Genomic DNA, 15,623 nt, shown 5'->3' with positions numbered 1-15,623 from the left:
ACCTATTTGCAAATTCAACAATATCCTTTACATATGGTCAACTACAAGCATATATACAAAATGGAAACCTAACCTAAACAGCGATTCTCAAGCTGCATAAAAGTTACTGTTTAAGTAAACTTAAAGGAAACTTAAAAATAAATATTGATTTGTCTTCTACTCTTAAGCAGTTGAAAATGAAGCACTTAGAGCTGAATTACCTGGGTAGTGGTACGGGGGCTCACAAAGAAGCACTGCTCCAACACCTTCTCGCACTTTAACCTCATAGCGTTCCTCAGGTGGAAAGGGATCCAGATCTAGTTTAAAAAAAGCAGGGGGAGGAAAACTGTTTTTTTCACTACAGTATTTTTTTTATTATTATTTTCAGCCCTGTAGAGATTAATATAGAAATACAACAATATATGGCAGATAGATAGATACCTGTGGACCCGTAATGCCAGTTTTGTTCTTTTTAACTTTGTCATTATCAAGTGCAATTGATTTTTTTACAGTATTTTAGCCATCATAATCACAAATGCCAAAAAAAAAAAAAAGGTGCAGATTGTATCCCTAAGAGTAGCCACGTGAGCTACATTTGAAGAAAGAATCCCAGGAAGAGAAAGGAAAAGGATCTTAGTTTATTTTTCAACTGGCTTCTCCAAAATGCAAGTTTAATTCTTTACGGTAACTTAAAGTGGCTTCTCTGAAATGACCTGGCTGTCCTCCCTGACAACTCCAGCAGCCAAGGACTGGTAAGCAGTCTGGTTAGCTCAGACACATCTTTTGTGCCAGAGGTTTGGGACAGAAGTGGCTCAGATCCCAGGAGAAACCTTAGCTGACTCTCTTTAAACTAACTTCCCTGCAGCAGGGTAAAGGGACTGTTGTAAAAGGATAAAGAAATAAGTCCTTCATGGAGCTAAATATCATCCCACAGATTGTGGGAGAACAGTAATGGCATCTGCGCTCCAGATAAGGCAACAGTCGCATGAGTAACTTCAACTAGGTCAATAATTGCATTTTGCTTATTCTTTTCAATCTCATTTTGTGTATCCAGTCTGAAATTAAACTATAAACATCTTGAGGCAGGGAACGTCTCTTGTGAAGCTTCCCTATGTCACCAAGCGCAGTGAGATTATAGAGACCCTGACTGGAGTTCTGCTCTAAATGTTACTGTGGTGTAAACAGTACATCAGTAATAGCCAAGTGCACAGCCTCTGAATGCAATATTCTACCGTAGAAACTACCTAAGCTAACTTCATTCAGATTACTTCAGCTTTCTTCAATGGCTGGCAGCTACCCAGTTCTACTAAATTCCCAAGGCTGACTCTGAGATTTACCTAAAACTTAAGTTCAAGAGCAGACAGACAGAAACAATAAAGAAAAAATCAGGACACAGCCACATACAAAAAGAAATCAAGTAGAAAACAGAGACTATTCACTGCTGTAAAATGCAATGTGTAGTTAGGCAGATCCAGTAGACACTCTGCATTATCTAAAAATAATTAATTCCTTAACTTTGTAACAACTGCTACATTTACTAAACATGGTACAGGTAAAGGATTCCTCCAAGGCCAACCACAGCTGTCAGACCTGAATGACTACAAGAATCTAGGAAGAAAATGTCATTACGCTTTGTCAAATGCATGGAAAAAAGCCTCTAGGAGGGTTACGCCAGAGTCTAGGGAAAGGCACCTCTCCCAGCTTCTGAAATACTCATCTTTCTTGCAGACCGGAAGATACTATAGATCTTTCCAGTGACTGACTGGATCTTTTTATTAGCTAGTACACAGTAGTCATTGTAATGGGCCATTCTGAGGACTTCTGATGATTATTTAATATAATTTTAGCCTGTGCCTTAGTGCAATGAATGTATTCAGTTCTCCACAACTAGCTCCCAATTAATTTGGAATATTATTCTCTGATAAAAAAGAAATTAAGTACACTATACTGACTTAGTAAGAATTAGCTATTTGACCAGACAGGTTTTGTAATTGAAGCCAAGGAAGCTCTTCACATAGTTTGGAATACCTCTATTCATACAGTATCTGCAGTAGTTTGAACATATGCCCATTCCATTTGTCATCATGGACCTAACTACACAACTGCTTTCTATCTTCAAAATACTGACTGATCTCTCCTGAAAACATCTATTTCCTTTGTTGCAGACCTTTTGATCATCGTTTAAACTTGCCACTATTATTCATTTCTGCCTTCATTGGAACAGATTAGTGTTTAAAATCTGTTACAGAAATATAAAAACATAAAAAATTACAATCATCAGAACAAATCTGTTGTTAATTTGATACTGCTTTGCATATGGGCAGTGTAGGGTTTGGTGAAAAAGAACCTTATCATTGCTTTTAAGTTATTTTAGCTATTTCCAGTTTACATTTTAAGTCTAGACATTTTTAGTGTTCTTGAATAATCTTTGAAACTCTAGTCACCACAAATTTAAAGACATGGGATAGGACAGGCAATTTGTATATGTAAAACATTTTGTTAGTACTGAAATAGAATGGTCTATGCCAGGTGCATGGAAGTCATACAATTATTGAGATGTAGTTGTATATCTTCTTCTCACTTATCAAATGCTCTGTACTCTGATTGGGTCTTGATCTCTTCTTTGCATAAGCACTACTTGGTCATTACTCAATAATTATAATAAGCATGATTCCATGAACTCTTAACTGGAAGATATTCATTTTTAGCTAGAATGAAAGAATTAGCATAATCACTGCACTACTACAAGCATACAGTTAATATCTAGTGAGTATGGAAATTTCTCTTCCTTGTCGTTCTTGTCTGCTATGAAATTGCTGTGTTCTGACACTGCTTCCCAGAAAATAGAACAATATATCAGCTTCTGATTTTGCTCAGCACACACCAAAAAGCCGCTAAATATTCCTGCAGGATAAAACTCCTTCCCTCAGGAATATGTGTGTAATAGCTAAAAAAGATTTTAATGGGTTTTAAAGCACTGGATCTAAAAAGATCCAGTTCTACTAAAGACAGTGTTCTCAGATGGATTAATTGACCTGAAGTTTATGAGACAGTGTTGCTTTTGTTCCATAATTTCAGCAAATTTGACAGTACGACAAAAATAAAAGGTCTTGCTCACATATAGCCGGTCAAGATTTTTTTGAACTCTTCTAAACGGTTGTTGTTGCCATTTTTCAATCAGTTTATGCACACGCTAAAGATCAGACATTTTCTATATTAATTTTAGCAACTCTATATGCAATTTTTTAGAAACAGTGATTGTGGAAGGAAATAGTTTTTTTAGGTGATCATAAAAAGGAGAGGGAGCAAACACAACAGTGTAAAGAAGAATGACAGTAGCATCTTTTTAGCAAGTATTTATCAGTTTCCAGCTATCTTTTCACTTCTATTCCTCGCTCTTTATCCTGTATTCATTTATATAGTTAAATTTTACATATTAGGGTTCTGTTCAGTATAATTGTCCAGTACACTAACTATCAATGTTCAGCTCATGCAGTCTGTGAGCTGGTAGGCAGAAAACATGCCTCCGACTGTTTTGATTCTACTTTTTTAATCTATTATGTGTATTGGTTTCATTTTAAGTAGCTACAGCTATTGTCATAGCTTTTATCCTACTGGTTGTTCAGGACTGGCACCACTGATTCCTGTTTTAGGTATAAATAAATGTCCTGTAAACTGAATTTTGATGTCATCTCCATTAGAAGGAAATAACAACCTGGCCTTCTATTCATGCTAGAAATAACGCTGGGTAAAATACAGACTAAGACTAGATCAACTATTATGCAAACCATCAGCTCTTTACAGCCTCTTAAGTTTTCTTGAGATATGTGGTCCCACGGTATTATAATCACTAGCAGAAAACAGAACTTTTCACTTAATCTCTGATCTTACACAGTTAGGAGTGAATTCTGCTCACGGAGGCTGCTGAAAGACAAGAGGGGCACCAAGCATTTAATGTCAGGATTAAAGGGCACACAGGGCTTTGTGAATAGTCACCAGGTAAGAGTGGATTTGCTTTTTTGTGGATTCTTTTTTTTGTCCTCTGATGAAAAAATATATCCAGGGAAAAAAAGCATCTTAAGGCAAAATAAAATAAAAATCCCAAACTCTGCCGTCAGTTGGCAAAATTTTACATTACCATTTATACAGTACATCAGTTCTTTACAATGCATGTATTTGTCAACAGTGCAGGTCTGTGCGTACGCATGCATTCACAACACTAGTGCATGACTGTCAGAAGCTGACAGAAACGTCCCCCAGCAGGGTCTTCATCGTAGCCTAGGAATCAGGGAGCACACTTTACTAGCGAGTGCCATGCCTTCCTCCTAAAGTTGTGTTTGCACGGCAGCAGCGCCTCATCGACATATACCCCCACTTGTGCCTTTCTTCTGTGACTATCTCCCCTTAGGTCCTACCATGATTTAAAAAGAGTCTGGACATTATTTTTTCAAGATCTGGGTCCATGACTCTCTTCAATCAGTAATTTAATAGTAATTCACTGAGAAGGTTGTCATGTCAGCTGAATGCTAAGAATATAAAATGCTTACAAAACTTATTTTGTGTTGATCTCTGCAGACTAAGGCACTTAAGATTGTTTTTACACAGTAATAGACTATAGCACATGTTAGCAGAAGACACTGCAGTGTAAAACATCGGGCATTTCAAGCTAACCGTAACGTTTCTACGTTTTGACGTAAACATCAGCTTACATCCGAAACTCAGAGTGGCTTCACTGCTTCTGACAGTTCCAAAGATATTCGACACTACACAGACATATTTTCCAGCATCCCTTGATTTCTCTGGATTATTGATAACAAGTCTGCCTCCCACCATACTGCAGCGATCCTTTGTTAAATCAATATCCCAGTTGTTGAGTTTCCACCTATTAAAAAAGAAAAGCCAGATGTAAGATTTGGCCCAAAAAACCAAACCTGGTAAGAAATAAGATTCGAAAAATAACTCATAAGTTGTGATAAACTATACAGGATGTTATTAATATACTTCTATATATGTTTTAAGATTTTCTTCAGCAAGCGAAGAAGATTTGAACTCCACAGGTCTTTCAAACATAACAGTCTCAGTCTGCCTCAGCCTTCTCAGAGATGTGACATGGGTTAAAACCTGATTGCTGGCCATGCAGCAAAGGATGCTTGAGCTGGCCATGAGTGAGCTAGCTAGTGACCAAGCACTGGGATTATAAATATATCCTTATCTGGATATCCCTTATCTAAGGCCAAACTGGCTACAAAAATACACCCTCTGCACCTTTAAAGTACAGACTAATGAAATTTTTAAAAGCTTTCTGCAAACTTGCTGTAGGGGATGAAAATGTTTTGTAAAGCCCAATGAGCCAGTGAAGTCTGTGCAAAAACAGTGGCACGCCTGATTTAAGATCTACTTACTAGATTTAAAAAATTGCTGGACAGTCCCACCTAATTACTGTAAAACCCTGCAGCCAGTTCACTGAGTCACTGTAACTTTCACTTCAGGAACTACGAGTGGAACTCGGTGGACCAGGTCTGGCCCTTACTGGCTTCTACTGATTTCAACAATGTTACAGAACAAGGAGTGGGAACCAATATTCATGATGTATAGGTATATTTCTATCTACTACTGTGTCCACGAGGGGGAGCCCATAACCTTCTTTGAAAGGAACTGCACGTTTCCTGAGCACAAATAGGAAAGATGCAGCTTAAATACATTTCAAGATTATAAAATTCTTTCAGTATAAATCATTTTTTGTCACAAGGTAAAGATAGGCATTAGTGTTTGAAAGTGAGAGCGCATACCCTATGTGTTCCTTCCTTACTGAAGATGTACTGAAATATATAGAATACCCATTTGGAAGCTGAAATTGCAATTGTCATAGAAAGAAACAATAATAAAAGTGGTATTAACAAAAAATAAATTAAAAATAAATACTGAAATGGCAGGATTTTCAAGATGCAGTAAATAGCATTTAAGATCTACAGGATTTTAGAGGTATCATTTCAGTCCTGTGAGATATACTACATGTCTGTATTACAAATAATAAATTCCCTGTTCAGAAATACCTAGGAATAACTGTCATGAGGACAGCATATGCTGCAATGAAAGAGATTAGGAAAACATTGCCAAAATGTGTAACTGAGGAGTAAGAATTAAAAAAATATATTAAAATTGTTTTCTTCTGAATTTATTAATTTAAAAATCAAAACACAATCATATTTCTATGATATAATGTTGATTTTTTCTCTGAGCACAGTATTATTTACTCATTTAACTATTTATTCATTTGTAAAACAGGGTTACTCTGCAGTATAAAAAATTAACTTTAGCAAAGATATTCAAGTAAGTGCGCATCAAGCAATCATGCAATCTGCTTGCTCAAACCTTGCCTCTTAAATGGCAGCTCCTCCATTCCACAAAAGCTCTTTGTGAGTAACTTCATTCACATGGGCAGTTCTCACCAGGTTCACCTGGACTTCTCACATGCATAGTGTTTCTCATACATGAAAATTTGGAGAGTAAGATGCCTCATGACACCCAATCGGACGTACTGAATTTAAAAGAAGTTGTTTCTCTTCAGAGCTGGGAACAAATCTTTGTATTTTTTTCCTATAAACTGCCTAGCAGCTTGGGAAGGTGTATTAGTAAAATGTATAGTTATCTCTCTCTCTTCTCTTTTTCCAAGGCTGGTCTGAGTTTCTTCCAGCTAAGACGTTAAACTGCAGGAATATACATATAAAGATATCTACAGATGAGTTAGCAACAATCCAAGACGTTGTATCTGAAGGAAGCCTACAGAAGGAAAATGCTAGAACCACAACAGACCTATGAAATCTCTGAAGATGGTAGGAGGGCTACAGAAAAGGTCACTGGTAATCACCAGTGTGTATTTGCATAAAAGGTCATTTTGGGAGCGCAGTAATCTGAGGTCCATGATTTGCAGACAGGATTGGGGACTAAAGGACTCATATCTTGTCCCCATGAAAGTATGTTGCCTTTCATAGCAGTGCTGAAGGCTCCAGCAACGACCGGGGAAAAAAAATAGATTCCTAGAAACTCAGATGAGTATTTTAACTCTAGCAAGGGTGAAGGACCATCAAATACAGAAGGGAAAGTGGATGAACGCTTAACAAACAGTGAAAAGAAAGAATTTCTAAAAGAAGACTAATAGGGTGAATGGTCAGAAAGAATAAAAGCGTCAGGAAGGATTTATCTACCTCTGAAACATGAGAATTTTGGCTCATGAACTGTTGGAAGGTTAAGAAATGAAGACAGTATATTGAGGTAGACTAAAATAATGATGTCAGGAAATAAGGAAAGTGGCCTTATCCTGTATTGCAATTATCATCACATCAGCTACCAGCAAGAATTGTCAGATCTGTTCCTAGACAGAAGAGCTCTGGTGGTGTGAGGCAATTCCTCCAGAGTGACTTTACTAGTCCAGATGTTGCAGAGCCCATGACAGATAAAGAAGAACGCTAAAATTTATGTAGAGCCTGTAATCACTCTATAGATGGTATGTTTACATAGTCTTGCAGACAGGGTGGGGGAGTCTCTGGACAGACTGGAAGTGACGGGCAAGTATATCAGAAGGGTACCGAATCAAGTGTATCTGATCTCTCCATTTCCAGTCCTTTCCAAGGCATGGAGAGAGCAAACAAGTGCAACAGCAAAATGCCACGTAGAAAAACTCGTAAAGACATTAGAGCCAGGCATCATATTCAAAAGGGGTATTGTAGTTTCCCCTCAAATCCTTCAGTCACAGGTGGTTCTGTATATGTAGACAACCTGTAAGCATATTTAAAAAAAAGGCAACGAAGACTAGCTAAGCAGTTTTGATGGAAGAATACCATAGTTGACCACAATATTGTAACAGATTTAAAAGACTGGCCAGCAAACTCAGCTGCTTTTACTGTCTTGGAAGCCAGAGTTTAGGAAGACGCACAAGTGACTATCGGGGACAGATCACAGGATCATAGGATAATTTAATGAAATGGATCTCTTTTGCTGTCAAGAAATTGTGTCTGCCCTTAGTATGACGACAGTAGTTTTCTGCCCATGTCTAGGTTGTAACTTAGTCATGGTCTTAATAACGACAATCTTAAGTACATTCCTCTGTACATAATGAGTCGATAATAGCCAAAAAACCCATACAGCTGCCCCAAGTTCCCACAGTGAAACAGAATTGCTCTGCTAATAACAACGTATTTATTGTGAAAGGGGTCACGTATGAATATCTACTAAAACTAGTTGAAACATTTTCCCAGAAAAAAGTTTTTCATGTCTTCAGTAGCATAGCTGATACATTCATGTACATCTCTCCACAATATGGCGGACACAAAAGCAACATAGGATGTAGAATATCCAGTTAAACAGCCAGTCCTTCTTCTTTCAGAGTAAAATAGGATGAAAAAGCTGTTCTGAATCAAGACGAACAAGGACTTGAACCTCAGTCATCCTTAACCTCAGCTAGAAAGACAGCTTCTTAATAATTTCTTAAAAGTCACTTTTTTTTTTTGTTTTGCACCTGCATCAGTATTCCTTTCAAAAGCTGAGAACTTTTAACACAACAGGAATGTACTATTTTCAACACTGTCTAGACATTTGGCAGCTTGAATCAAGGTTGATTCTTACTCAAAATTGCAAATCCCCCCATTTTTTCCTGCCTTGAAGATTTTGCATCGACCCGTTAAGGCAGTCAATCATTTAATACTACAACCTGAAACACTCACTACGTAAAATCCATAAGACCTGAAAATCAAAACAAGATATGTTACCTGTAAGTAGGAAAAGGAATTGCTCGAGCCCTGCAGTTCATTGAAACTTGTCCATCTGAAGATTCTTCTGGGTAGATGGTGTCAATGGGTTGCTCCTCAAAAACGGGTCCATAACCTTTGTTTCCTTCCTCTGAAAAACAGAGTTTGAAATGAATCACTTTTTAATTAGTAGGCAAACTGAAGATGAATTTATATCACACCTTCCACCTGCAAAATGTGAAGGCTAAATAGTGAACCCTGCAAAATCAAGTTTTATATGCATCAATAAAACCAGAGCAGGATGGATAAGAGAAGTGCTGGCCTTCCTTCACCGACTCCTGCTTCATTCCTGCCATCTGAGAAAAAAAGTAATTTAAACTATGTTCCTGTAAAACTACCTTCTCTGCCTTCTCCACTGACATCATCAATTATTTAACGAAGATAATTATGAATTGAAGATATGCCATTTAGGAATGCAGTGAGACCAACTTATTTCACAGAGGCCAACAAATTCTCATCAAACACGTCCAGATGCAAAACAGCTATCCAAACATTAAGTGTTTCTTATCTTATAACCTAATCAGCTGCAATTGTTTTATACATTTGGAAAGAATCTTTATTGCATCAGACAAAGAAAAACTAACGTTGGAGATCACAGCTGACAATTACATTATTTCCAGAACACATTTCTGTCCTTCCTTTCACGCTTAGGTATATGTATATGTTAACTCTCTCTCCTCCAAAATAAAATTCTAAAAAAGCCCCACATCGAAAATAATTTAAGTTTGTAAAGTCAAGCACTTAAAGGTGAATAAATGTCAAACAGGTTTGATAACAGGCTATTTTTTTTAATCTTCATCCTCCATTTGACGATGCTGTTGTAAAGGTTGCAGGCTCTGCCCTCCCCAGCTGTATTCCCTTCTTTATCTCCTCCAAGCGTACAAGACTGCTCTTTGGAGTCTGTAAAAGCCAGACTAGGAGCAAAGGTGGAACACTATGCGAAAATTCTGCTCAGCAAATCTAGGACGTAACTGGCTTTTTTTCTGTGAAAATGGCAAATGTGCACTCTAGGTACAGATGTCACTGTGAGAAGACGGTGCATGCTCAGTATAGACAAAATTTTTAGACAACACAACTGTCTAATTCTCACAGGTCTCTACTGAGACTGAACTGACAGTATGGACACTTGCAAGCAAGCTCATGGGAAAAGCAGAGTAGTACATGACTGCTACTGGGTTCACTTTCCATTCAATCTTTTTAGCTTAAAAATTTCCAAAAGCAATGGTTAAGGATGGAAAAATCCTAACATTTTGCAATAGTATCTGTACTGCCCATAAAAAATCTGCTACGTGTCTTGTAATGCTTAGAAAATCTTCACAGATCGAGACATAAACTGGCAATGTAACAGATGAATGTCCATAATCAAGTTATGCTTTCGTACTGATCCCCTTAAAATTCTTGCCTTTGGTTTTAAAACATTTTAGACTAAATTAGGCAGGTTTTATAAAACCTACGAGAGAAGGAAGAATTTATCTATATAACTAAATGATGTAAATTATGTCAGTATTAAAATATCACATATATAAGAAAAAATCCTTAAGCAGATATCTTTTTTATTGTTCCTAAATTCCATATTCATAGACAGACACTGGATTACAGCACTAGCAGATAAAAAGTAAGTTCCCTTCCCAGCTCAAGTTTGGGAAGAAAATAAATCGCCGTTTCCCTCAGGGACAGGAGCAGGTCCAGAAGGCATTGTTACGATGCAACAAGTATGGTCAGGCAATTTCATTTTTAAAAACTAATTCATGTAATGAGAAGAGAAGCCTTTCAAAGAAGCAAATAAGAGCAACTAGAAAGAAAGGCAGAGGTTTTGAAACATGGTCTGCTTTCTTTGATATTTTAAAGCACAACACTGTGTAAAGAAAGATCTACATATTGCTAGATCAAAAGAAGAAGCAATTTCAGACTGAAAAGGCAAGAATCACGTATTTGCTCAGAGCCTGGAATGACTGAGCCACAAACCTGATGGCAGTTTCTGTGTGGTTCTTAAATATGAATACAGAATAACAACGGCCTCTAGCAGCAAATAGCCATATCGTATGCAGCTGACTCTTTCCACCTTAGGACTCAAATGATGTTACAGACCACTTAGGCATTTCATGGCATGCATTTTTAATGCTGCCAGCACTATTCATTATACTGAGTTGAACGTCTGTTTCTCACACCTACCGAGTATGCTTTATAATGGCACTTCTGCTGCAATGAATCCGGTCTGACCGAGCAGAAAAAGACGCGCAGACTGCATGTCAGGTGTGGCAACCAATAAACCTTTCATTCTCAGTCAAAAGCTGAGTGTGGACCAGTGATATTTAAATAGCATACGGGTTTTTTTTGGGGGGAGAGAAAAGAGAAGAGAAAGGGTTTGTGAAAAGATCAGCAAGAGATGTTCACACTTAAGTGAAACACCATGCCTCTTTGACTAAGTTCGGAGAGTGAGGAAGGGCAGACTAAGAGTACAAGGAAAAAGATCAGCTGACTGAAGTTTTACCTAGAAGAAAAAGGGGAGAAGTAAAAGTAGGGATTTTTTTAGGAAGAAGGAAATTGGATGCATTAGATAAACTGGGGATGAGAAGAAAAGCACGTTTCATCTGTTCTGGTCCTGCTTTAGACAACAGGATGGACTTCCTGACCTCTCAAACACCCTTACTGCCCTATTTTCTGGGTACGTTTCTTGTGACTTATATTTTTAATTGGAGCAAAAGCTATCATCTAATTCTGATTATTTCAGGCATTCTTCAGTGAATTCTGCAAACGAGATTCAGCCTTTTCAACAGTGCTAAAATGTATTAGGAAGTCTTTGCAAAGGTCAAGAAAATCTCTATACAGCTGATGAGATCATGGCTCCTGTGTAAGAACCGATGGTGCTTGAAGGTGGCCCTGTCACCCCTTCTCCAAGCGATACCCTCCAGCTGGGCAGTGTCATTCTCCCTCTAGGCAGCTCTGCAACACCTCTCACGCTTGTCTGACTTCTTAGGTAGCTGCTAAAGCTAAAGACAGTTGAAATCTACCCATTTCTAGCTTTCTGGGTTAGATTTCTGCCAGTTTAGTGAGGTGAATTTGTTCACTGATGAAGACCTGTGCCGGCGCAAAGGGTGGAACAGGAGCAGGAGTATAGGCTTCCACCTTCTGAGTGGAAAAAAGTTGTCTTATTAACTGAACCATTTGAAAGAACCACTGCCTAAGTAACATAGATATATCTGAAAGCCTTACCACTACTTGCAGATGAGCTACAAAATTATATTAGTACACCTTTATGTCCCTGCACAAGCCTGTGAGAGATCATCATATAAAATATCCAACACAGAGAAAAGACACCAAAAGGTTGCCTGAAAATAACAATCAGAAACCACCTAAGGCAGTCATTTTCAAGTCATCTAAGAAATGTCATCAGAAGAGGGAAAAGAAAGGCACAGTAAAAAGGCTTATTCAGTGCATCCTAACTCTGTATATATTTAATTCAGGAAAAGTCCAACTTTTCCATCTAAATCTATTTTTTAAAAATGAACTAGCTTTCAAATGACTTAATTTTGCATGGTGAACACTACTGTAAGAATGTAGAGACAAAGAGGTTTTCCAGCCCATATACACTCCTGTTGTATTACTTAGGTCGTAAAAAGAAAGATTAAAAACAAATCAGTAGCTCATCATCCTTGTATCAATCCTGCATGGATCTCCCTTCACCTCACATCTTTCCATGTCCTAACTGTTTGCCCACTCAAATGGTCTTGCAGCCTCTATGCACCCAGGTCGTGGTTCTCCCTCTCATGTCCATCTCCAATTTGATAAGGAAATTATGCTTATCTATAAATATAAAGGTAATGCAAAACTTTTCAATATAGCCACCATATAGGTCCACTTCTTGTGTCTTATTTCCAAAAGCCTAATCACTGTCTGTTATTGTTAGAGAGCGTATTTCATTGGTTCAGTATTTATTTTCATAATATAATTCTATATAAATGTATTAATTTTATTTATTGCTGTAACAACACTGACACTAATTTACTCATGTCAGGTAAATGTGTCATAAATTTAACAACACAGAAGACAAATTCTGACTTGATTTTTGAAAGATTAATGACTTCAGCAAAGCTGCCCTGGATGTAAGTCACTTCCTACCTACATTGGTAGGAAGAAGGGAAGGGACTGATTTATCAAAGCCAAATGCAGTTATTGTACATTAAAAATACCCTAAATTAACCAAGTAACTTTCATTCAAAAACACATTCAGGGAAACACTGTTCATGACACTAGAGGGTTTCTTTAACTGTCTTTTATATGTGCTTGTTGCAGATAGGAAAAAGGTTGAGTATGGACGGAGAGAGTATGATCACTTGGTCAGTTTGGGATTTGAGGATCAGGAGCCTGATGCAGAGAAGATACACGTAAGAGCATCCCAGGGATGAAGCCTGGGACACTGTGAAAAAGGGAGCATGCAGGTGTTAGGCTTATTTTGTGGGAATGGCAAAGTGATCTTGGGCTGCTTGGACATTATTGTCATGAAAAGAAAATAGATATATGTAGGGAGAGGAGATGGCATAACTAGAAAACTGCTTGGGATACAACTTGGGAAGGGAATCAGGGGAACTAAAACGGGAAAAGGAAACTTCGTGTGGTATAAATGAGGTGCCAGGAAAATACTGTCTGCTGTAGACATCATAATCCATTACTTTCTGGCAGAAACATGGACAGGGTTAGGGGAAAAGTGAAGGAAATTCTCACCATCTAGGAAAGGGTGAGCAGTGTTCAGCTGCACACGAGCGTACACCCACAGAGCTCAGTTTCTCTCTTCCCAACTTCTTTCCCATCTAGTCCTGTTAGACAATGTTTAAAAAACCCTACTCTGAACAAATACTCTATGTTTTAATATCTGAATGATTGTATTAGTTGTTCAGAAAATTCCTTATCAGCTGTGTTTTCTTGGTTTGGCATTATCCCCTTTGTGACAACATGCTTTTGTCAAATTTCTAATTATCTAGACATTTCATGTCCGGGTCCCAGCCTGTCCAAGACTTGACACAAGACGTACATACTCCTAATATTCAGGGCAACATGTCTTCCATTTTTTCACTTTTGATTTTCCCGAATACATGAATTTTAATCCTTTTAAATACAGGAAATGACCTGCTATTTTTTTTATCGTAAAAATAACTAAAAAAGGGTAACTGATTACCTGATATTTCTCTCTGCCTGATCTTGGTAGATCCTACCAGATTTACCATACTGAATCACCTCAAAAGGTATCTTTTTGCTGATTCTAAAAACCCTCCAATAAGGGTTGCCCCTCTACTCTGCTCTGGTGAGACCCCACCTGGAGTACTGCGTCCAGCTCTGGAACCTTCAGCACAGGAAAGACATGGACCTGTTGGAGCGCATCCAGAGGAGGGCCACAAAAATGGTCAGAGGGATGGAACGCCTCTCCTGTGAGGAAAGGCTGAGAGAGTTGGGGTTATTCAGCCTGGGGAACAGAAGGCTCCAGGGACACCTTACTGCGGCCTTTCAATACTTAAAGGGGGCTTATAAGAAAGACGGGGACAGACTTTTTAGTAGGGCCTGTTGCAATAGGACAAGGGGGAATGGTTTTAAACTAAAAGAGGGTAGATTTAGACTAGATATAAGGAAGAGATTTTTTACAACAAGGGTGGTGAAACACTGGAACAGGTTGCCCAGAGAGGTGGTAGATGCCCCATCCCCGGAAACATTCAAGGTCAGGTTGGACGGGGCTCTGAGCCACCTGATCTATTTGAAGATGTCCCTGCTCATTGCAGGGGGGTTGGACTAGATGAACTTTAAAGGTCCCTTCCAACCCAAACCATTCTATCATTCTATGATTCTAAGTAAGACTTTTATTTTAGCAAATCTTTTCCAATGTCTAAAAATGCTTACAATTAGAAGATTTCTCTTTTTAACATCTAAATTTTAATATCTAAAGATCTTCAACTTTTAGACCTTTTGGTTGAACTTTCTAATTTTACTAAAAGTTCTCATATTAGATCTGAGTTTCATCTTGTGGTATTTTACCCGCATCTTGGGTCTTTCCTCTTGTTAGTAAGAAATAACGAAGACAAAATTGCAGCAAGAGTATTTGCACACAACTACTCATCTTGCTATTCGTGCAATGGAAGTCTTTAAACATAAATGTAATATTTACATTTTGCATAGTATTAAGCAACTATGCCAACCTGTTACTACCATAGACAATATAAAATCTTGAACTTAAAACATAAATTTCAGTGGGTTAGAGTGCTGAGCAAATAATTCCTCTGTTGAGAAAGAGCAGGGTTATTTTGCTTGTTTCAACACCAGTCATCCAAATCATTTTCAGACAAGTCAATTTATTTTATTATCAGCTAATTCAGTCCTTACATGCATCTAATTTATTTTGAAAATCGATTTTACTCATAGATTAAAGATAATGTCATGAAGCAAAGCTGCTTATAATTATGGGAACTGCTGTGTGTGTGAGCACAACCAGAAAGGGAAGTTAAAAATATATAGTTTATTACAGACTTTGTGAATTTTTTTAGTTCATAGGAGAAAACTGCAGTTCTTGGGCTTATTTTTTTCCAGTATGGAAAATTAAATAAAACCTAATAGTTTACTTTTGTCTTGCTCTCAGCTGCAGATTGCACATACTGCATATGTTTTTAGGGGTTGTTTTATAGTATGTGTGGCAAATCATGGAACATAAAATGCTTTAAAAGGCTTTTCTTACAGATAGCCTGGGCTTGCAGCACTCCAGTATCTCAAACCTCAATGCGATGACACAGAGGAGATAAAGTTTAATAAATGAAGTGATAACAAGAATAGTAATTCCTTCTTTCTTCCTTCTTTCTACTA

The 15,623-nt window shown here is 37.8% G+C and overlaps 1 protein-coding gene across 1 annotated transcript in view; it reads right to left on the bottom strand.

Annotated features, from left to right (window-relative positions):
• CNTN1 (contactin 1) overlaps positions 1-15,623 on the bottom strand; it is a 106,942-nt gene that overhangs the window by 75,389 nt on the left and 15,930 nt on the right. Inside the window, 3 exon segments of the mRNA XM_009583770.1 lie at positions 201-296; positions 4,689-4,861; positions 8,745-8,901. Coding sequence (XP_009582065.1) covers positions 201-296; positions 4,689-4,861; positions 8,745-8,901 — 426 coding nt within the window.

Source organism: Fulmarus glacialis, unplaced genomic scaffold, assembly GCF_000690835.1.
Source record: "Fulmarus glacialis isolate BGI_N327 unplaced genomic scaffold, ASM69083v1 scaffold15008, whole genome shotgun sequence".
Classification (NCBI taxonomy): Eukaryota; Metazoa; Chordata; class Aves; order Procellariiformes; family Procellariidae; genus Fulmarus; species Fulmarus glacialis.
This window is presented reverse-complemented; position numbering and strand designations above follow the sequence as displayed.